The following is a 22469-nucleotide window of genomic DNA, read 5'->3' as shown; positions in this document are numbered from 1 at the left end:
GGCGTTCTCTTGAGAAGAAAGAGAGAGGTGTTGCAGCACCCGGATGAGTTCACAGACGGGCTGCCGTGGGTCCGTGGAGTGCCGTGTGCGGCTGCGGCAGTGGTGTGGCCTCTGGGGAGGATGTGTCTGTCAGTCAGGGCCCGGCTACCATCTCCGCTCTTTCCCCCCAAGCTGTGCTGGGCTTTCCCCCACAAGCTCTCTGCTCCACCTGGATCCCAGCTGTGCCACATTGCACCATGTCTCGTGGCACTCATCGCTGTGCCGTGTCACTCCGCACATTGTCACATGCCAGCCACAGTTACACACTATTTATATTCATCATATCACTTGTTCCTGGTAACTTAGGAAGAGGCGTTACTACTGTGCCGCATTTCAAAGATAAGGGAGGGGACGAGGCCCAGGCCACACAGCGCTCGCGGGGCCGGCGTCCTCTCCCACTTCTGCACCCCACCCGGAGTCTCCTCACGCCTTTGGGCCTCGACTTTCTGCCTCCAAGCCTGCCCCCTTTCTGCCCCTGTGTGCAGTGCACCCACCCGGCTGCCGCTCTGTTCTTTCTCTTGCTGTGACCTCGGCCTTGGGGTGATTCCTCCCGGCTGTTCCGCCACGAGGCCGGGGCTGCTGCCCACCCCACCCCGCTTCCCGTCCGTGCTCGTCCTGTTAGCAGCTGCGGCTGGCACGTGGCGCCTGCCACACGGCAAGCTGGTACCAGATTTCTGTTTGTCCTCTGCAGAGGCCTGGGAGGGAGGGCTGCCTCTGCTCTCAGGCACCCCCAGCCCGAGCCAGGGCCTCCCGGGGGGGTGTCCACTTCATAAAGCAGTGAGGAGTCAGCGGAGGAGCCCTCCATGAGTCACCCGTGGGCTGCTAACCAGATACAGTGAGGAAGCGATAACGTGCTAGAGACGAGAGGCAGAGGCCGTTTCTTAGCCCAGCTGCTCCTTGCAGAGCCTTTTCCTTGGCAGGTCTCTAGAAACCCTGTGCAAATGCCAAGGATAATTGCTGCTGCCACAGGGCGGCAGCGGGAACGGCGCCCTCAGAAAGCAGCCCTTTGTCGTGGCCCGCTGCAGACCTGCCAGGAACGCCGGCCTGTGCGGGGAGCACGTTGCTCCCGCCGTGGCTGCACCCCCTCCCGTCCCTGCCCGACAGCTCGTTGCCCGCTGTCCTCACAAAGCACCCCTTTGTTCCCAAATACCCGCTAGATTCCAAAGTGCAGTGGTAACAGGGCTCTGGGCTCAGCAGGGGCCCTGGGGCCTCTCTCTCTCGGGCCACCCGCCAGCCCTGCTCACAGCACTGTGGTCCCCGCAGATCCTGGCTGCCCGACAGCGAGCCCGCCGCCTGCGCTGGGCCCGGCCCCCGGCCCCGGCCCAGCTCAAGGTCACCAGGGGGAGGATGAAGAGAGAGCGTCGCACACGGGCAGCCCTGCGGTACGTGCAGCCTCCCCGCTCGGCTTGGGAGAAGTGTCCTCATCAGAGTGCGGGGAGTGCAGGTGGTGAAACCCCTCCCATGTCACGGCGCGTATCCCCAGCACATGGGATGCCAGGACACCGAGTCAGAAAACGCTTCTGCAGCTTGCCCGTGGTGAGGAAGTGGCTGAGTGAGCGCCCTCTGACCTCTGCTTGCCCCATCCACGCACCACTCACGCCTCCATCGCGTTCCGACACCCACAGCATCACTTAGCGGGCGACCCGGGGGTGTGGGACGTCTCCAGAGGAACTCAGCCGGCGTCGAGTTAGGCCAAGATGCGTGCGCACCACCAGCTCCACTCGAAGTGTGCACCCACGCGTTGCAGTGCCCACCACGGAATCCGCTCAGATTGATCCTAGGTAGACGCGGGACTGAAGCGTCACGCGTGTGGCGGCCTCTCTTGGGGCACATTGCACCCCCAGCAGGGGCCGGACGGCAGCCACCGAGGGGCCCAGGGTCAGCAGCCGACGCCATTCTCTGACTTCCGGGAGCTGGAACCTGCCTCTCGCAAACCGTTCTGATGTCACTGGGCTGGCAGGCTCCACTCGCCGACGCGCCAGCTCTTTCCAGTTGGGTCTACATAGTCAATGCTGTTCCAACCCGAACCCCCCGCAGCAGTGACAAACTGATTCTAGAATGTGTGTGGGAAACAAAGGAACCAGAACAGCCAAGGCGGTTCTGACAGCAAAGCTGCAGGACCGACGCTGACTTAAGCTGCGCTAGGGACGGAGCCCGGGTGCTGCTTGGTGACGGGGGAGACGCACCCGGCAGTGAGCCAAGGCCCACACAGAGGCGCTCGGGCTCTGACAAAGGCCGGGGGCAAGTCCTGGCTTAGAGACGTCATCTCCAGAGGGGGCACTGGGAGAGCCGAGTGTTGATGGGCAAAGCAGAACTCGCACTTCTCCCTTCATTACACACGGTTTACCCAGGGTACCCCTGGCACACATGCGGGGTTTGGAGAAGAACTCCTGGGCGCACACATACACAGGGTCTGGGGGTACCCCTGGTGTGCACATGCAGGGTCTGGGGGGGACCTCGGCGTGCACATACAGGGTCTGCTCTGGGTGCACACATGTGGGTCTAGGGGGGACCTCGGCCTGTACATACAGGGTCTGCCCTGGTGTGCATATGCAGGGTCTAGGGGGGACCTAGGCGTGTACATACAGGGTCTGCCCTGGGTGCACACATGGGGTCTGGGGGAGCCCCTGGGCGTGTACACGTGGAGTCTTGGGGGAGCCCCTGGGGGTGTACACGGATCTGGGGAGCCCCTGGGGGTGTGCACGTGGGGTCTTGGGGGAGCCCCTGGGGGTGTACACATGGGGTCTCGGGGGGAGCCCCCTGGGAGTGTACACGTGGAGTCTTGGGGGAGCCCCTGGGGGTGTACACATGGGGTCTGGGGGGAGTCCCTGGGCACACATGTGGGGTCTGGGGGAGCCCCTGGGAGTGTACACGTGGGGTCTCGGGGGGAGCCCCTGGGGGTATACACGTGGGGTCTGGGGGAGCCCCTGGGCACACATGTGGGGTCTGGGGGAGCCCCTGGGAGTGTACACGTGGGGTCTTGGGGGAGCCCCTGGGGGTGTACACGGGTCTGGGGAGCCCCTGGGGGTGTACACATGGGGTCTGGGGGGGAGCCCCTGGGCGTGTACATGTGGAGTTTTGGGGGAGCCCCTGGGCACACACACGGGGTCTGGGGGAGCCCCTGGGCGTGTACACATGGAGTTTTGGGGATCCCCTGGGCACATACACGGGGTCTGGGGGAGCCCCGGGCATACATGCGGGTCTGGGGGAGACCCTGGGCATGTACACATGGAGTTTTGGGGGATCCCCTGGGCACATACACGGGGTCTGGGGGAGCCCCTGGGGGTGTACACGTGGGGTCTGGGGGAGCCCCTGGGGTGTACACGTGGGGTCTGGGGGAGCCCCTGGGCACAACGCGGGGTCTGGGAGGTGCTGACTTCCCGTCTCTCTCTACAGAGATGTCTCCGTGCACGCGCTCAGGCTGCTCCTGTTGCTGTGTCTGACATCCGGGAGGTTCTCCCCGGAGGAAAGTTCCCTCAATCAAGCTCTCCGGAAACAGTTCACAAGGTCAGAGCTTCGGGCGGGGGCTCCTCTGCGTCGGTAGCTGTGCCCACGTGCAGGGCGAGCGTGTGCCCGAGGCGGGGCCCGAGCTCAGCGCTGCAGGGGCTCCTGGTCTCGGTGACTCCGTGCAGGCCACGCGGCTCTGTGTCTTCTAGGGTGGACGAGCGTGTGCAGGAAGTCCCCCGACTGGCCCACGTAATCCACCCCCTTGGTCCATGTGCCCGGCGATGGCCATGGGAGCTCAGAGAAGGGCCTCCCCACGCCCTGTGAACGCAGCCTGGGCGAGGCTGTCCCATGGTGGCCCTGTGTCAGCACACGCTCCCCTCGCAGGCCTGGGGCGCATGGCGTCTCGTCCCGGGGAAACAGTGGGGCGAGCATAGCTCAGTGTGCTCTGGGGTTGGGGCCGAAGCAGGGTCTCGCCGTTTCTCTTGCTGAAGACGTCTGAACTTGGGTCAGGGCGACTGGCAGCTCCTGCTGCACCTCGCCCACCTGCCCCTCGCTCCTGCTTCTCCAGTGTTCGCTGCCTCCCCCCTACCTCTAAAGTAGCGGGCGCTCACCGCAGGGCTGAGACGTGGGAAGCAGGAGCATCGTGGGCCGCCCAGGCCTCTGTGGCTCCCGCTCGTCTGCCCGGCCTCAGCAAAGCCAGCACTGGGACACAAGCCACGTGCTTTGCTGGTGCCGGTTCTTACTGCACCCTCCGCCAGGCTCCCTTCACCCAGAGGCAGGGCGAGGGTACTCCCCAGGCTGTTGGGCCTTGAGTTCTGAAGTGCACCGCACAAATCCGTGCTGGTTCCCCACTGTGGTGGCAGTGACCAGGTGTGGACCAGCCCTGCGCTTCCAGGGTTCGCTGTCCTCCAGAGAAGAGCCAAAGACACGCTGACGCAGCGTTTCTATGACTGTGCAGCCGCAAGTCACCAGTTTGATGTGAGTTACTCTTTGCTGGATATTTTGGCCAGGACTGAGTGGCTTGAAAATCTAACTGTAGGCTTTATTTTAAAGCATGCTTACTTTTTAAAAAAATTCATTTCTTTATTTGATTTTAAAAGATTTATTTATTTGAAAGTCAGAGTTACACAGAGAGAGAAGGAGAGGCAGAGAGAGAGAGAGAGAGAGAGAGAGAGAGAGAGGTCTTCCATCCCCTGGTTCACTCCTCAGTTGGCCACAACGGCCGGAGCTGTGTTGATCTGAAGCCAGGAGCCTGGAGCTTCTTCCAGGTCTCCCACATGGGTGCAGGGGCCCAAGGACTTGGGCCATCTTCCACCGCCTTCCCAGGCCACAGCATAGAGCTGGATTGGAAGTGGAGCAGTCAGGACTTGAACCAGCGCCCATATGAGATGCTGGCACTGCAGGCGGTGGCTTTACCCGCTGCACCACAGCGCTGGCCCCTGATTTCTCTATTTGAATCGCAGAGTTATAGAGAGACAGAGAGAAAGGTCTTCCATCTGCTGGTTCACTCCCTCAGATGGTCTCAGCAGCCAGCGCTGGGCCAGGCTAAAGCCAAGAGTTTCCTCCAGGTCTCCCACGTGGGTGCAGGGGCACAAGCACCTGGGCCATCTTCTGCGGCTTCTCCCAGGCCGTTAGCAGGGAGCTTGGATGGGAAGTGGAGCAGCTGGGACTTGAACTGTTGCCCATTTGGGATGCCAGCACTGCAGGCAGTGGCTTTACCCACTGTGCCCGCCCCTACTTTTATCTTCTAAAGACAGGATTAGTGATGCCCAGCCAGACACCAGGCAGTGAGTGGCATCCTCTTGTCAGTTTCAGAACCCACCAGTGAGGTCAGACCTGGACGTCGCAGGTCGATCCGTCCGGGTCTCCACAGCCCAACTTTCTACCATTCTGCCAGTGAGGCTGGCGCTACAGGAGTTCTCAGCATCTCTGACAACGCCCATCTCCACAGCTGCACAGTTTGTACCAGGAGAGGGCGCTCTGTGCAAACCAAAGTGACAATTTGGGTCTTTCTGGAAATGTTAAGTCTAAAAACAAGAAACTTCTGGCTTTTTCTAGTTTGGGTTTTTTGTTTGTTTTTGCCTCCTATTTCATAAGTCAGTGCTACTTGAATATGTCTTACATGGGTTTTTGCATCTGGCACCCAAATCCACAGTATCACCCGCAGCCGAGGGACACCTGTAGGCTCCGCGGTATCACCCGCAGCCGAGGGACACCTGTAGGCTCCGCGGTATCACCCGCAGCCGAGGGACACCTGTAGGCTCCGCGGTATCACCGCAGCCGAGGGACACCTGCAGGATCCGCAGTATCACCCGCAGCTGAAGGACACCTGTAGGCTCCGCAGTATCACCCGCAGCCGAGGGACACCTGTAGGATCCGCAGTTATCACCCACAGCTGAAGGACACCTGTAGGCTCCCTCACTTGTACCTGCATCTGCCAGCCTTCCGTTAGCCACACAGATGTTGACCCCCAGGGCTCACAAACCCTCACTGTCTGTGTGTGCTCCTGCCATTGGGTGGGCTCGTGTTCTGTCCTGTCCCCCACCCCACACACGCAGTCCCCATCCCCGTCCCTGTCCCCGCCAGCCCCACACCTAACCCTGGCAGAGCAGGTCTTGGCACTGCAGGCCAGGAGCTGCCAGCCAGCAGGAGAAAGGGGCTGGAGAGGGTCTGGTTTCTGGGGACTCGGCCCCTGTAGCGTGAGGGAGGTGGGCCACGTTTGCCGTGTTTGAAGGCCCTCACATCTGAAAGTCCTCACGGAGTTCCGAGTGCAACACAATGAGGACCAGCCGAGCCGCGGAGCGCCAGCGAGTGAAGCAGGTGCTCTGTGGGCGCCTAGGCTGACACCGTCTCACGCGTCAGTGAGCTGCTTGTGGGCCGGTTACGTGCAGTTGCTGCCATTAGTACGGACAGGGCCATAGTGCTCTCGGGTGGTGGGTGCCAGGCAGGGTGTGGACGCTTGCTGCCCTGGGTGGCGCTCAGGTCCTGCGGTTTCTTTAACACTATCCCGCCAGCGAGAGTGCAAACTCCACATGGCCACAGAATCCACACTGCGTTATTGAAAATACACAGAGCCGGGCCTCTGGGTCTATACTGCGGCTTGTGTGCGGGCAGCCTCGCTTCCCCCGCCTCCCCCTCCTGGCTCCCGCATCCTGTCCCGCCCTGCAGGCCTGTGGCTGCTGGAGCCAGCACCTCCACCTGCCCATCTCACCACCACCCGGCTCTCCGTCTGACGGGGTTTCTCTCTCCTTGACCTTTGCCACCTACGGGGTCTGTGCTTCGCTGACGTAGAGGCTCCCCGACTTACGACCTGAGGGGGCTGTGTCCCGAGAAGCCTGTGAAAACATCGTCCAGTCTAACGTGCATCCAGTCCCCCTGACCTGCCCAGCAGCATGGCGGTAAACACGCTCGGAACTCTCGCCTGAGTGGACGCGAAAGCGCAGGGCCTCTACAGGCGTGAGGTTGGCGGGTCCTGGTCGGGGACTCTCTGTGCACCTCCCCTACTGCTTGTCTGCTGCATGAGGGCACGGCTTTGGTTTTCTATTTCCGGGGCCCCAGCAGACGACCTGGCACCAACAGTTGCATAGCAGCGTTTGTTGAGCGAAAGAGTGAGCGCGTGGCTCCCTCGCCTCCTGCCACCGAGTAGCCAGGCGCTCGCAGGCCTCTGTGTCCCTGCACTGCACTGGCGTCGCGCTGACCCCTCAGAGCGCCTGGAACGTGGATGCGGGAGAAGCTGGCGGGAATCCCTCTTGTTCTCGCTCTGCACCGTTCCTGCAGCTGCGCGGACCTCCTTTGTTCTTGTCCTCCCGTTAGCAGCGCAGCGCACTCCTGGGATGGCCCGCGGAGCCCGGAGGGCTGGTGGGACTGGAGCCTGACCGTGCTGCTGGACGGCCTGCACCCCGCAGGGCCCTCGCCGGGGGCTCAGGTGCGTCCTGCTGCCTGTCCAGAGCGCCGCGTGGCGGGAGCGGCGGGTGGGGGGGGGGTCCTGCTCCTTTCCTGGGTCCCGGCCCATCCTCTCACACCCTCCTCGCTCCAGAATCCCCAGGCCAGAGCACACTCAGGGAACAGCAGAGCCCACAGGCCCGCGGTGGACAGCAGTGCGAGGGAAGCAGGTGCAGACCAGGGCTCAGTCTGCGAAATTCCGTGACCAGGGAGGGAGCACACGGCCCTGAGGAGCAGCAGGCAGAAAGGCACCACAAGGAAGCTTCTGGAAAGAGGAGAGGCCGCTTCCGAGCTCAGAAAAAAAGCGCATTTTTAAAGATTCATTTATTATTTGAAAGGCAGCATGACAGAGAGAAAATGAGAGCCCTTCCTTCCACTGGTTCACTCCCCAACTGGCCACAAGAGCTGGGGCTGTCCAGGCAGGAACCAGGATGCCTGGAGCTCCACCCAGGTCCCCCACACAGGTGCAGGGGCCCAAGCTCTTGGGCCATCGTCCACGGCTTTCCCAGGCGCAGTAGCAGGGAGCTGGACGGGGAGTGGAGCAGCCGGGAGTTGAACCAGGGCTCTGAGACGCTGGATTAACACGCTGCACCACCACGCCAGCCCCGAATGGGCATTTTGTTTAACCCCTTTTCTTGGTCATCTTTGGCTTCTTCCTACCACCCTCCTTCGTTAAAATAAAATGTCTTTGCCCGCATTCTTCAAGCGCTTTATGTCTGATTTTATCTTTGCTGTGTTCTGTGTCCTCTCAAAGGATGTCAAGTGTTTAGACAAAACTTAGAGATCAGGAAAGCACCGTTGGAATGCTGGCCCACTTCCAGGTCAAGGCCGCCTTTCCCGGTGGGCGCCCTCCTTGGGACGGTTCTAGAAAGCTAGCAACACGCTGACGTCCAGTGCAGCGGGTGGAGCTGACCTGCGCGTACCAGGCCGCTGTGGCCCCGCTCGATGGCCCTGGACCCTCTGCCCGCCCCAAGCCTCTGACTCTTCCTTCCTCTTTCAGCCTGGACCTCTGGGAGGGAGATGCCACCTGCTGGGCTCCCCGGTCATCAAGCAGCTAAAAGTTGCTCCCCAAGGTTCGTGCAAGGTAAGGTGTTCTCTTTTGCTCGTGAAAAAGGAATGGACTGCCTGCGTCGCGGCTCACTAGGCTAATCCTCCACCTAGCGGCGCCGGCACACCAGGTTCTAGTCCCGGTCGGGGCGCCGGATTCTGTCCCGGTTGCCCCTCTTCCAGCCCAGCTCTCTGCTGTGGCCCGGGAGTGCAGTGGAGGATGTCCCAAGTGCTTGGGCCCTGCACCCCATGGGAGACCAGGAGAAGCACCTGGCTCCTGCCTTCAGATCAGCGCGGTGCACCGGCCGCAGCGGCCATTGGAGGGTGAACCAACGGCAAAGGAAGACCTTTCTCTCTGTCTCTCTCTCTCACTGTCCACTCTGCCTGTCAAAAAAAAAAAAAAAAAAAAAGGAATGGACTTAGACCTAGGAGCTGTGGGGCAGGAGACGGGCGGGGCACTCCAGCCACTCCGAGATGGGGGGACTGCGGACGGTCAGTCGCCAACTGAGTCTGAGCGCGGCCTGCGGCCCTTTCCACACCTTGGCGTCTGCTTAGCTTTGCTCATGGCACCGTCTGGTTGCAGAGATGGGGAGTTCCAGGCAAAACCGGGATCTTAGCCCAAAAGCAGAGGATCCATTTGTCCTCTTGTCACTGCCCCAAGCATGAGCTGAAGCCAGAACCCTGCCCAGGAGCCGTTGTCACACGGAGGAGTTGACTTGCCGAGAGCCGGGAGAGCGCGGCGTCCCCTCCGGAGCAGAGGCGGCTCTGGCCGAGGGCCCCCGTGTTCTGAGCGGACCGAGGGGGCGCTCCGTCAGCACTGCTGCAGGTGGTGCTGCACACGCAGGCGCGTTGAGAACCCTGCCGACAGGTCACGTGTCTCACTAGCAAGGCCCACGCTCCTCCTGGAGCAGACGAGTTTGTGTGAAAGTTAGCAAGTTTGTTTTGGGCTAATTCTCAGATTCCCACATCTGCTCGGCTGCCCTGGCTGCAGTCACGAGGTTTTCCTGTGGGTCCGTGGGTCGGTCAAAGCCCCCTCTGTCTGGCCTGGAGGACACGCCCCTTCCGCCTGGCTGCCCCGAGTGGGGACTCCTCACTCTTGTTCTGCGGGTCACGCTTGCCTAGTGGGCAGGTGTGTGCTGAGACGAGTGTTTCGCCCGAGTCGCCCTGCCATGGGAAGCCTGCACAGTCACACCACCTTCCAGCAGAGCCGGAGCCGGAGGCCGTGAGCCAGGCCGCAGAGGGTCCCGTGGTTCAGGGTGGGCGGGGCTCCGGGGCCCCAGAGTTCAGGAGCGTTGGAAGTAGGGACGTTTCTCCAGACTGGTGGTTGGTCCTGCAGCCTCCCGGGCCGTCGTCGGCCACAGTGGAAGACTCTCCTCGCTCACAGAGCCCCGAAGCTGAAGGCCCTGAGAACCGAAATAGGAGCCCCAGTTGTCCCGGGGGCTGTGGAGTGAGCGCCGACTGCGTGCACAGCCTGGGCAGAACGAGGTCAGTGTGAGCCCACTGCTTGCTGGTCCCACCCCAAGCCGCTGGACACTCCCCCAGGGGGCTGTGTGGACCAGGCCAGGGCCAGCGCCCGAGCGGGATGTTGTGAAATCACGGAAGGGCCGTGCACGGGGGTGGGGGGGTGACAACAAACTCGGGTCTGCAGACCCCTAAGTGCGAGGGCGAGGATGGCGGAGTCTTCCTGAGAGGCAGCGGCCGGAGCCGTGGAGGCCGCGGGCGGAGCAGACGTCGGTCTCTGGGCCGTGGAGGCCGCGGGCGGAGTGGACGTCTGTCCCGGGGCCGTGGAGGCCCTGGGTGGAGCGGACGTCGGTCCTGGGCCGACTGTGCAGCCAGGCTGCTCCCAAGGCCACGCTCACTCTTCACCCAGCTCTGTAGCAGGGCGGTGCCACTGTGCACCACACGCTGGGCAGGCGAGGGGCGGGGTCCCGTGCATGGCAGACACCCGCCCAGTTGCAGCCAGGTGTGGGGTCCAGGGTCACGCAGTGCCCCCTGTCCTGCAAGCACGCCCTAGGCCCGCCTCTGCCTCCCTGGCTCCGGCCAGCACTGGTCCGAGCACTGGGCTGGGGTCGTGCTGACGCTGGCAGTGTCGCACAGGTGTCTAGACCAGAAGGGAGGCTACAGAGGTAGATAATGGGCGCCTTTGAGGAACGTTTTAAAAAAATAAAAAGTTAAGGCTGTGCTACTAAATTTAGATTCTAAAAGGCAGTTTGTTTTCAAAGGCGGGGTCTTCAGCAAAGACAGAATATTCCAGAATATTCCAGAGCCCTGGGAGAGGTCCTGGAGTAGTGGGGAGCGAGGCCCTCCTTTTGTGGCTTCCCTCTGCCTCTGTGTCCCCCAGTGCTGCAGGCGAGAGGGTGGGGCACGGAGAGGGGGCTGTGGGCCAAGGGGAGGGTCCCTGCCCTGCAGAGGGCCGCCCACCAGCCTTCGCAGGCCAGGAGTCGCTTGTCCTTGCAAAAGTGTGATGCCCCCGCCCCCACCCCCCTGCCGTTCCACAGGCGTGAAGTCCAGGCGGCCCTGACCGGCCTCAGGGCCAGCAGGTGGATCGGCCGCAGCACCAGGGCTGTGTCTGTGCACTTCACCCTCTTCCACCCTCCCAGCCGCCTCTTCACCAGCGTCGCCCTGGGAGTGGAGATTCTCCCCACGGGGGCTCTCGTCCCCTCCTCCCAGGTGGACTCCGTCAGCGTCTTCCGCAGCGACTCGGCCCTGGACCACGGCCTCGTGCTGTCCGAGGTGAGTGCCCTGCTAGGGCCTCGTGGGGCACAGGGACGGGGATCCACCACGTGCCCAGCCCTCTGCTCACATCTGTGCCGTGTCCCCGTCACACCGGCATGGGGGCACAGGACGAGAGAGCGTGTGAGGCGCTGTCCCGGCGTGAACACGGCTGCCCCCTCACTGCCCTCGTGTGGGCACACAGAGATGGTGGGGGAGGCCTCTGGAGTCTCTTCACTCAAGGACACTGTCCTACAGGGTCAGTGGAGGCCTCATCTCCAGACAGCCATGCCAGGACCAGGGCTCCAACCTGTGAATCCAGGGACCCAGCTCAGCTCTCGGCCACAGGGCCTCAGTGCGCAGCCGTCCGAGCCTGTCCCAAGGATGCGGTCATTTCCTGCCCTGAGAGCCAAGTCCTGCCGACTGCAGGCCAAGCTGGCCTGGCCCTGGGAGTGAGGAGGGGCCCCCACGAGGTCGCAGGCCTGGGGCCTGCCCTGGGACACAGTCAAGGCCGAGACCCTGAGCAGAGCTCCTGGGTGGGCAGGGAAGGGGGCAGGCACTGGCCTCAGGCCCAGCAGAAACTCGGTGGCCAAGGTGAGTGGCGATCTTTTCCTAAGGGGATCTTCTTCAAATTCAGAATTCAGGCAAAACATCCAAGGTGAATGACGAGTTTCAGGCAGTGGCTCGATCAGTCTCACTGACCCCCCGGCCTCAGGCCCCTGTGTGCCGGGCCCGCCCCTGCTGCTGACACCTGCTGTTACCCACCATGGGCGCTTTGCCCCCGTCCCGTGGGAGGCTGCTCGAGGGGCCTGGGGGCACCTGGCACGGCTCCCGAAGAGCACAGAAAGAAGGCCTGGCCCTTGCTAAGGTGTTTGTGTCCCTGGCAAATTCATGGCTGAATGTGGGTCAGGGACTGAGCGTGTGAGGCCAAGAGTGAATGGTCACTCTTGGCTGGCCAGAGCGCCACTTACCTTCCAGAAATGTGGTACCCAGAAATTCTAAGACTTTTCACGTGGCCCAGGAAGCTAGCACGTGCCCTGAGCCTGCATCTGTGCCTGTGTGAGTTCTGGTTCTGTGAGCAGAACCCAGGAAGGTCTTGGAGGGGCTGGTGTGGGCGTCCCGAGGCCAGGCGGTGGCCGCTCCCACCATGTCCACACTTTCCACAGCACAGGGCCCCTCGTGGGCTCTCCCCTGGCCAGAGCAGGGTTTCTGTGAGCACATGACACAGGGCCCTGGGTGCCTGTTGAAGGTCAAGTTCATCATCAGAATGGCTTGTGCTCTGCCTGCTGGGATGGGCACTGGCCGCTGAGCCAGCCCGGGCTTCACCCGAGAGACGAGAGGGTGCCTGCGTCACAGTGTGTCTGTCTCGTTGCCCCCAGCTGGCCTCCCTGGTGCTCAGCCTGGCTCACCTGTGCTTCCAAGTCTACGCTATGGTGGACGAGGACGGCCTCAGCTATTGGCACAAACCAGGAAACTGGCTGGAGGTAGGCTGCCCTCTGTCACTTCCTCTGTGCGCGTCCATGTCACAGGAGAAAGTCGTCCTGATGAGGAGCGGCGCGTGCGCCAGCTGCCCCGGCTGCCCCGGCACCATCCGTTCTTCCAGCCTTGCCCTCTGCGGGATCCAGAGTCTGCTCAGCCCTTTTGTGCGCAGGCCGCGCCCCGTGCCCCCCGGCCCGCCCCCCGGCCCACCCCCCGGCCCTTCCTCGGGCGCCGACCTGAGCAGTGCTCTCCCCTCGGCGTTGCAGCTCGCCGTGGCTGGGACAGGCCTCACCTACCACGTAGCCGCTGGCCACCTCGCTACCCTGGCTGGGGACGTCGCTGACCAGTTCCACAGGGGATTTTACCAAGTGTTTGTGGACCTCAGCCCGATGGCGTCGTGGAATCAGGTACAGGGAGCCGATGGCTCTGAGCTCACAGAGGGGGTGGCCAGGGTCAGGTACAGGGTGGCTCTGAGCTCACAGAGGGGGTGGCCAGGGTCAGGTACAGGGGGCCGATGGCTCTGAGCTCGCGGAGCAGGTGGCCAGGGTCAGGTACAGGGAGCCGATGGCTCTGAGCTCACAGAGGGAGTGGCCAGGGTCAGGTACAGGGGGCCGATGGCTCTGAGCTCACAGAGGGGGTGGCCAGGGTCAGGTACAGGGGGCCGATGGCTCTGAGCTCACAGAGGGGGTGGCCAGGGTCAGGTACAGGGAGCCGATGGCTCTGAGCTCACAGAGGGGGTGGCCAGGGTCAGGTACAGGGGGCCGATGGCTCTGAGCTCGCGGAGCAGGTGGCCAGGGTCAGGTACAGGGGGCCGATGGCTCTGAGCTCACGGAGCGGGTGGCCAGGGTCAGGTACAGGGGGCCGATGGCTCTGAGCTCGCGGAGCAGGTGGCCAGGATCAGGTACAGGGAGTCGATGGCTCTGAGCTCACAGGCGTGGCCAGCAGGGCCTGTAGCCTTCAGGACAAGCTTTGCGAGCTGTGTGTGGGTGTGGCCTCTGCAGGCAGCCTCCAGGCGCTCCTCAGCCCCCCAGTGGCTGCAGGGGGGAGAAGGGAGCCAGTGCCCACGTTCTCAGGGGTGTGGCAGCCACGTGTCTCTGCGTCCTGGCCATGGCCCTGGACACACAGGTGACGCTCACTGCCCCTTGCAAGTTGGGGGCCGGAGGCCCAGGGGAGCAGTCCAGCTTCCAGGTCGCCCCCAGGGCAGCCCGGGCCCACGTGCTTGCTTCCTTGCCCTGCTGATTTCAGTGAGGCCCCGGATGTCCCTGAGCACCTGGGCAAGCACAGCCCTCTGCCGACCAGCTGGCCCTGGCTCACCCATGTCCCCAAACTGTAGCCACACACAGCATGGTGGCTGCAAGGCCAGTGTGGCCCTGCTGGCCCTCACCTCGCCCGCAGGCCACAGCTGCTGGTCGGCTTTGTCTCGGAGCACAGCTCTCGAGTTTCTGATCACTGGTCAGCCGGGGGTGGAGGTCAGTGGGCAAGCCGCCGAGGGGAAGGGGACCTGCTGTGCGGGGCAGCAGCGCACGGCACAGTGACCCTCAGGGAGCAGGCGGCTCCTCCCGGCTCTGGCCTGGCAAACGGATTCACCTTTCCTGTCCTCCCCACGATGGGCCATCTTTCTCACCTCGTGAGCCCTGCCCCTGGGGGAAGCGCTGGCCTGGGAGAAGCCTGCTTCCCCGGGGCACCGCACCGAGACCAGGCGGCCATTCCCGTTCCTCAGCAAGCTTCCGGCTGAGAGCCGACCCGCCCTGTGCCCTGCAGACGTGGGAGGTCAGATGCACGCTGACCGGCACAGCCGGCCGGCAGCAGGCACGCAGCCTCACACATAGCCAGACCAGCGCCCGAAAGGCCACACACATCCAGCTGGGAGCAGCAGGACCTGAGTGCTGAGCTGGGAGGTGTGGACGCCGTCCACTCTGCTGTGGCCCAGGGCTGCCCAGGTGCGGCAGAAGCCATGGCTGGAACCACTCAGATCCGTGGCTGTGCTGTTGGGTGTCACGAGCCGCCCCGGGGAGCATGTGGTGCCAACAGCATCCGCCCCGAGGTGCCTGCACTCCAGCCACCACCCTCGCCACTTACCCCCAGGCGCGCTCCTGTGGGGGCCTCCCGGGCAGTTTGCCAAATGAATTCCTGTGGGGAGAGTGAGAGGGCGTCACACAGACGTCAGCTTTGCCCGTCCCTGGTGCTGGAAGCCCATGACGTCTTCATGACGCACAGGGCTGAGCTGCGACTGGAGACGCACAGGGCTGGAGCCAGGGCTGGAGTCAGGGCTGCGATGCCGGCCCCACCGCCCCTCGGCTGGGTGCCCGCCCCCCAGGTCTCCGCAAGGTGGGGCCAGCACGCACGGCTGCACGCGGGTCTGGCTGGGATTGGTGTGAGAGGGTGTGTGTGAGGGGAGTGAGTGTGTGAGGTGTGTGTGAGGGGTGGCGGTGTGGGTGTGTGTGAGAATGTTGTGAGGGTGTGTAAGAGGTATGTGGGTGTGGGTGTCAGGGTGTGTGTGTGAGGGTATGAGTGTGTGAGTGGGTGTGTGTGTGAGGGCCTGAGTGTGAGGGCAGGTGTGTGAGGGTGTGAGTGGGTGTGAGGGTATGAGGGTGGGTGTGTGAGGGCATGTGAAGGGATGTGAGAAGGTATGAGTGTGAGGGTGGGTGTGAGGACGTGAAGGTATGAAGGTGGGTGTGTGAGGATGTGAGTGTGTATGAGGGTGTGTGGGCGTGAATGGGTGTGAGGGTGTGTGGGTATGAGGGTGTGTGTGTGAGTGGGTGTGAGGGTGGGTGTGAGGGTGGGGGTGAGGATGTGAGTGTGGGTCTTTGAGGATGTGAGTGGGTGTAAGGGTGTGAGTGTGTGAGGGTGAGTGTGTGGCTGAGTGTGGTGGGTGACTGTGTGAGAGTGTGAGGGTGGGGGTGTGAGGATATGAGGGTGGGTGTGTGAGGATGTGAGTGTGTATGAGGGTGCGTGTGTGTGAGTGGGTGTGAGGGTGCATGTGGTGTGTGTAAGTGTGAGGGTGAGTGTGTGGGTGAGTGTGTGAAGGTGTGTGTGTGATGATGTGAGTGTAAGTGGGTGTGAGTGTGCATGTGTGTGAGGGTGGGGGTGTGAGTGTGCATGGGTGTGAGTGGGTGTGAGGGTGCATGTGTGTGTAAGTGTGAGAGTGAGTGTGGGTGAGTGTGTGTGATGGTGTGAGTGTGTGTGTGTAAGTGGGTGTGAGTGTGCATGCGTGTGTGGGTGTGAGGTGCATGGATGTGAGTGGGTGTGAGGGCGTGCGGATGTGAGTGGGTTGAGGGTACATGTGTATGAGTGGGTGTGAGGGTGGGAGTATGAGTGTATATGAGGGTGCGTGGGTGTGAGTGGGTGTGAGGGTGCATGTGGTGTGTGTAAGTGTGAGGGTGAGTGTGTGGGTGAATGTGTGAAGGTGTGTGTGTGATGATGTGAGTGTAAGTGGGTGTGAGTGTGCATGCGTGTGAGGGTGGGGGTGTGAGTGTGCATGGGTGTGAGTGGGTGTGAGGGTGCATGTGTGTGTAAGTGTGAGAGTGAATGTGTGGGTGAGTGTGTGTGATGGTGTGAGTGTGTGTGTGTAAGTGGGTGTGAGTGTGCATGCGTGTGTGGGTGTGAGGGTGGGGGTGTGAGTGTGTGTGAGGGTGCGTGGGTGTGAGTGGGTGTGAGGATGTGAGTGTCTTTGAGGATGTGAGTGGGTGTGAGGGTGCATGTCGCATACAGACAACAGCCCTCAGCATAGAGCCCACACCTGTGGTGTCCCGAGGGTGACAGAATGGGAACAGTAGCCAGAAGCATCGGAGGGCGGCAGCAGGGCACCATTTCCCACGCTGTCCACAGAGCATCCACCGGCCCCGCGTGGCACGTGAGGACTTGGAGTGGGGCTCGGCCCGGTGGGACGCGCTGGCAGTGTCCACAGTCCGCTCTCCCGGACCTCACTTGGGCCGCCGCTGTTTTAGACACTTGTTTACACAGGACAGCAAGAGGAACTCCTGCCTAACCCACGGCGTAAACACTGGGGCCGCCCCTGCCGGGTGCTGGCTGGAACCCCGCTCAGGCGTCCCCCCGGCCCCCGTGCTGCCTGTTGAAGGGGACAGAGATGTGACCGCCACTCACAGCTGGGCTGACCTCACCCCGATCAGTGAGGAAACCACACGGTCCCTGCAGATCTTGATGATGCCGCTTGCCTTTGTCTCCAGCTTGCCGTGGCGGAGAGAAGGGCTAAGCCCAGGCACCGCGAGCACTGCTCCAGTGGCCCTCAGGCCAGGGCCTTCTCCAGGCCACAGGTGCACATGAGCAGCTGGATGGCCTGGCCGATGGCCGGGTCGCCTCCCTGTCCCCGGCTGGCCGCTTCTGTCGGGCACCTGGCGGATCTGAGCCGTAGACCCCAGCGCTGAACGACGTGATGGCTTCCAGTTTTTAGGAGGACCCAGTGGAAACCGGCCTGGCAGTGCTGGCACCCGTGGCGGGGAGGGGAGGGCGTGGTGTGCGCTGAATGTTTTCTTCTACTCTGCCCGGTGCTTTTCATGGAGCGCAGCAGAGTGAGGCTCGGGCAGGGAATGGCCACACCTGCTCCTCCCCGATCCCCCCAGAACTCAGCTCGGGTCTTCCTGAACACGCGTCATCGCCTGTCCTACCCCAGTGCCGACTGAGGCCCCTGTGCCTCCTGTCCCCGAGGCCGGTGGCCCCGTGCACAGCAGCTGTGCGTCCACCTGGCGCGGGGCCTGCAGGTGCAGCTGCTGGAATGACGCCCTCCCCCCGCCCCCCGTTCTGTCCCAGAGGGTGCGATGGCTACAGGGGTTCCTCTCCTTCCTGCTGCTGTGGAGGTGTGTGGAGCTCCTCGGGCCCCTGGCCCTGCCGGCCGCCTGCTCTCCCGTGCTCTGCCGCTCGCTCTCCCGTGCCCTTGTACCAGCGGTAAGCATCCCCCTTACCCGCGCGCCGGCATGGTCGTGTCAGCTGGGGACAAACACACCTCTCAGGGAGAAGCAGTGCCGCCCACAGCTCTGTCTTTTAAGCCACTGCGAGGTGGGTTTGTTTTGCTCCCGACTGCTGACTCGGCTCCCGAATACCTGCAGTGGCTGGCCGGGCTGAGGCCGGGTCTCCCAGGGGAGCCGGGACCGTCACCACTGTCGCTCCCCGTCTTCGTGGAGGAACGACACAGGACCCTGCGCTGTTCTTTTGTCTGCTCGGCCCTCCCCGGGTTTGCTGCTGGTTCTTCCCGGGTTGGCTACCGGCCCTTCCACCTCCGTGGAAGGGCGGTTCCCCCTGCCACTTTCCCCACTTCCGCAGGGGAGCAGCACACCGCCGGCCGGCTCTCTCGGGGGCTGCACAGGTGTTCCTTCAGATAGATGTTCCCCCTAGATGTTCCTGGTGCATGTTGTCTCTCTCCTCCTTTATAGTCCTCTTCCACCAATCCCAACTCGGCTGCCCACACGCCGAGTACGCTGCTCTCCTCCAATCAGGAGCAGGTCCTACAGTTTATTGGTTGAACTGGAGGCAGCTGTGTAGAAGCTAGTTCCTGCTCTCCCAGCGCCATATTGTGGGAGAGCAGATGCATAGAATAAGTCTTAATTCCAGTAACTTAGTCTAGTCCGAGTTGCTCCCCACAACCACTGCCTCCCAGGGAGCAGAGCTGGGACGCCGACTCCAGCACTCCACCGTGGGACCGGACATCCCGAGTGGCACCTGAGCTGCCACACCAAACAGCTGCCCGGGTGGTGCGGGGTTTGGTGCTGGTATCCAGGGTTATATCCCAAGTTACAGTCTGAGAACATGAGCCTTAGCAATGCAGCCCTGGCCCTGTGTCACCCACTCCCAAGGCGTGCACCGTCATCACTGCTACTAACGTAGGTCGTTATTCGAGCTGCGGAGGTTCTCCGGGGTCACAGCCTACTGACTTCCCTCAGTCAAGCTGTGGGCAGGACTGGCTCCTGCCAGAGGCCGGGACGAGGGGCCAGGGCTTGCCTCGGGGACTTGGTACACACGCCATTCCATGCAGGCCCCACTGCTCTTTCCCTTGGCTGCGGGCCCTGCCCCCCGACGTCCCCTCTTGAGGGCTGGAACTCGGTGGCAGCGCTGAAACTCCGAGGAGGGCTCGGGAGAGGCGCAGCGTGCAGAGCTGGCCCCGCGCTCACTCACGCGCCCCTCTCCGTGCGTTGCCGGTTTTACAGTAGTTGGTTTTCCCTCCTAAGAAACTGCTGACGGCAGTGCCCGCATTCTCCCGACAGCTGGCGGGGGCCCTGCTGCTGGCCGCCCACTGCCACCTGCACCGGCTTCTGCTCGCCACCTGGGCTCCAGCCGCCTTCCCCGGGCTGCCCCTCGGCTTTCCCAGAAGAAGCCAAACAGACTCACGCTTCAGCCTTCTGCGGGCCGACCCGCGCGCCGCGGCGTGCTACCGCGTGGCCCTTGGTGCGGTGCTGGCCACGCTGTGTTTCCGAACGGTGAGTGCCTGCTCGCGGATGTGAGGTCAAGGTTGGATGCTTCCTTGGCTGACTGGTGCAGTGCTCCTTGGTCCCGGCTGCGCTGGCCAGATCGGACAGTCACTCAGCCCTGGGCCCATCGGGCCTGCCCTGGGCAGCTGCCTGACTCTAGCCTCGAGCAGTCCAGCCAGGCCGCTGCAGAGGCTGCCTCCTCCGGGAAGCCTTCCCAGCCCCTCACCCCGTGCTGAACAGCTCTCCTTGCCCTGAACTGGACGTCTGGCCTGCCCCCTCATCTCAGCCTTCATTTCCCCCAGCCAGCCTCCATGGGACGTGTGCTCCAGGCTGGGGCCCCTGCTTCATGCCCCCCTGCTGACCTCCCCTGGCAAGTGAGGTCGTGTCCCCTCCAGGCTTAAACTCCTTCGAGAAGGAAGAGTCCTCTGACCTTGTCCTGCCACCCCACTGAGGCTGACAGGTTCAGTAAATAAAAGGACAGGGCAGCCGGTGACAGAGAAAGCGTGCAGGTGTCAGCCCGCCCCAGCCGGCTGGGTGTAGACAGCTATGCATAAAGCTGCTTGCCTGTTCCCGGGGCTGGGGGCGGGGTGAACCGGAACCGGCGCTCTGTGTTTTTCCAGGCCTCCTGCCCCACTCTGCCCAGCCCCTCAGGTGCCCCCAGGACTGCCGTGCCCCACCTCGGAGCCAGGCCCAGTGCCTGTGTTTCTGACAGCGGGCAGGTGTCCTCTTGAGATGCAGGCTGGGAAGCCCTGCTCCGTGCAGGCCAGCCCCATGCCCTGGCGTCTGCATCATCCTCCCCTTAGGGGCCTCCTGCCGGGTCCTCCTCTGCGCCTCGTCCAGCGGGAAGCCGGGCTCCTTCTCCCCAGACAGCATTTGTCCCTCGAGGAGGCCCCTGCTGACGCTTCCCAGCGCTCCCCACCCAGAGCCCAGCAGCCGATCCCCAGGCTCTGAGGCTCCTCATGCACCTTCGGTGTTCTGTCTCCCGGAGACCTGGACACGTTCCGGACAGCTGGCTGGATGCACCTGCCTCTGGGCTCCTTCCTCCCTCCCTCCTTCTTCCTTCCTCCTTCCTCCTCCCTCCCTCCCTCCCTCCTTCCTCCCTCCTTCCCTTCCTCCCTCCCTCCCTCCCTCCCTCCCTCCCTCCCTTCCTCCCTCCCCTTCCTTCCTTCTTTCCTCCCTTCCTCCTCCCTCCCTCCCTCCCTCCTTCCTCCCTCCTTCCTTCCTCCCTCCCCTTCCTTCCTTCCTCCTTCCTTCCTTCCTTCCTTCCTTCCTTTTTCTTTCTAAGGTTTATTTATTTTATTTGAAAGGCAGAGTTACAGAGAGGCAGAGGCAGAGAAAGAGAGATCTGTCTTCTGGGTTCATTCCCCGAATAGCTGCAATGATCAGAGCTGAGCCAATCTGAAGCCAGGAGCCAGGAGCCTCTTCCAGGCCTCCAACATGGGTGCAGGGACCCAAAGATCTGGGCCATCTTCTACGGCTTTCCCAGGCCACAGCAGAGAGCTGGATTGGAAGAGGAGCAGCTGGGACTTGAACTGGTGCCCATATGGGATGCTGGCACTGCAGGTGGCAGCTTTACCCACTACGCCACAGTGCCGGCCCCATTCTGGGTAGCTTCGGACAACTGCAGAGCCAAGATGTTAAATGAGGGAAGCCTCCTCTGCAGCTCTTAGTATTCTAGTGCAGTGAGCAGAGTGAAACTAGGAGGACTGCACCTGTCGCTCCTTGAGCGCGTGCGGCCTGAGTTCTCTACTTCTTTCCATTTTTCTAAGCTCCACATTCACGGCTCGTTCATCTGTCCATCCATCCATCCATCCATCATCCATCCATCCACCAATCTACCCACCCCTTAAACTACCTCCCCATCCATCCATCCACTATGTATCCACTATGCATCCACTGGTCCACCCATCTTCCTTCCCACTCTGCTGTCCCTCTCTACCTGTCCTTACCCTCATGCACCTGTTGAGCTGTCACTTACAGAAGGTCCGTGACGTTCAGGCAGTGGAGCGTCCGCAGGGGAGGACCCGCGTGTAATCCATCCGCGCATCTCGGGTTTTGAATGTCGCTGCCGTATTGGTTTGCAGTGGTTTGCAGGCACTGTCCCCTCACAGCGGTCGTGAACTTTGACAAGGGCAGGTTTGCAGTGTTTTCCTTCATGGACTGGGCTTTCGGAGTCACGTCTGAAAACAGACTGCCGCAGCCACGGGCACACGTTTTCCGTGTGTTTTCTTTCAGAATGTGTATGGTCTTGTTTTCATATCGAGGTTAGTGGTGCACTTTAGTATGAGAGTGAACGAGAAGTCATGGTTCCTCTAGGCTGGTGTCCGCTCGGTCCAGTGTCAGTGTCCGGAAAAACACCCTCTGCTCATGGCTGTTGCGTCTGTGTCGAAGGCGGTGGACTTTGTCTGTGAGGGCCTCAGTCTCGCTGCTCCACTCTGTCCCATTGATCCCGCCTTTCGCCAGTCTCTCGGGGGTCTTGATTCCTGCGACTCTATAGCAAGCCTTAGACTAGCACAGCCGGGTCCTCCCACTGGTTCTTGCCTTCGGTCTCGGCTATCCGAGGTCTTTCACCGTGCAGTTGGTCAGAGACCCCTTTGTTCCTCCCGAGGCAGTGTTCACTCCGTGGGAGGAGTGTTCAACTCACTGCAGTGGCCGCAGGCAGCAGTTTCAGCAGAGGCACTGGGCAGGGCATGCTGCAGTCGGGGTCGAGCAGGCGCACGCTGCAGCTGGGAGTGGAGGGCCTCCCGTGCCGTGCCGTGCCATGCCGCGCCGCGCCGCGAGCTGTGGACTCCTCTCTGAAACCGGAGATAGCGCCCAGGGCCCCGAGCACACGAGTCAGGGGCCGTCCGTGCGGCTGTTGGGTTGGTTGGGCCAGGAGCCCTCAGACCCAGGTACAAGTGGGCAGGGCACCGTCTCCATGCCGGCGGCCTGTCCTCTCGTGCTCCTGGGCACTCCTGCAGAGTCCAGACCCTTTCTCAGGGGTCCGAGGGGTGTCAGGGCTGACCGAGGACGAAGACGGTCGCAGGAGAGAGGAACGGTCGGGCTGGTTGTCCCTCGTCTGGGTGCCCTGGGAGAGCGTGTGGCTCAGCGGCACAGAGCGGGTCCCGGGCGGGAGAGCTCCCGTGGCAGCAGTGCCGGGCCTCGTCCTGCTGCTGGCCGCCAGCCATGCCGTGGGGTTTCGCAGGGAATGCAGAGCGGACAGGCTCCACGAGGCTAAAATGTGCTCTTGGGGCTCTTTTTAAAGCAAACGGATGTGCAGGCACTTGAGTGTGATCCTACAGGTGTGTGAGCTAACCGGTCCCAGCCCGCAGTGAGGAAGTGACGCACAGCCGCCCGTGGGCCAGGGCACAGCCGCCCGTGGGCCTGGGTCGCCTGCAGCCCGGT

At 62.5% G+C, this 22469-nt stretch overlaps 1 protein-coding gene across 1 annotated transcript in view; it reads left to right on the top strand.

The window, feature by feature from the left end:
- PKD1L1 (polycystin 1 like 1, transient receptor potential channel interacting) overlaps positions 1-22469 on the top strand; it is a 99078-nt gene that overhangs the window by 60584 nt on the left and 16025 nt on the right. The window contains exons 37-46 of the mRNA XM_089315630.1: positions 1303-1421; positions 3436-3546; positions 7192-7411; positions 8429-8512; positions 9812-9960; positions 10974-11208; positions 12567-12671; positions 12933-13073; positions 17434-17568; positions 18882-19094. Of these exons, the coding sequence (XP_089171756.1) occupies positions 1303-1421; positions 3436-3546; positions 7192-7411; positions 8429-8512; positions 9812-9960; positions 10974-11208; positions 12567-12671; positions 12933-13073; positions 17434-17568; positions 18882-19094 (1512 nt within the window). The remainder of the gene's footprint in view (positions 1-1302; positions 1422-3435; positions 3547-7191; positions 7412-8428; positions 8513-9811; positions 9961-10973; positions 11209-12566; positions 12672-12932; positions 13074-17433; positions 17569-18881; positions 19095-22469) is intronic.

This window comes from Oryctolagus cuniculus, chromosome 16, assembly GCF_051225735.1.
Source record: "Oryctolagus cuniculus isolate XC-2025 breed Fujian yellow rabbit chromosome 16, ASM5122573v1, whole genome shotgun sequence".
Classification (NCBI taxonomy): Eukaryota; Metazoa; Chordata; class Mammalia; order Lagomorpha; family Leporidae; genus Oryctolagus; species Oryctolagus cuniculus.
The sequence above is the reverse complement of the archived record's forward strand: the minus strand, read 5'-3'. Positions and strand labels throughout refer to the sequence as shown.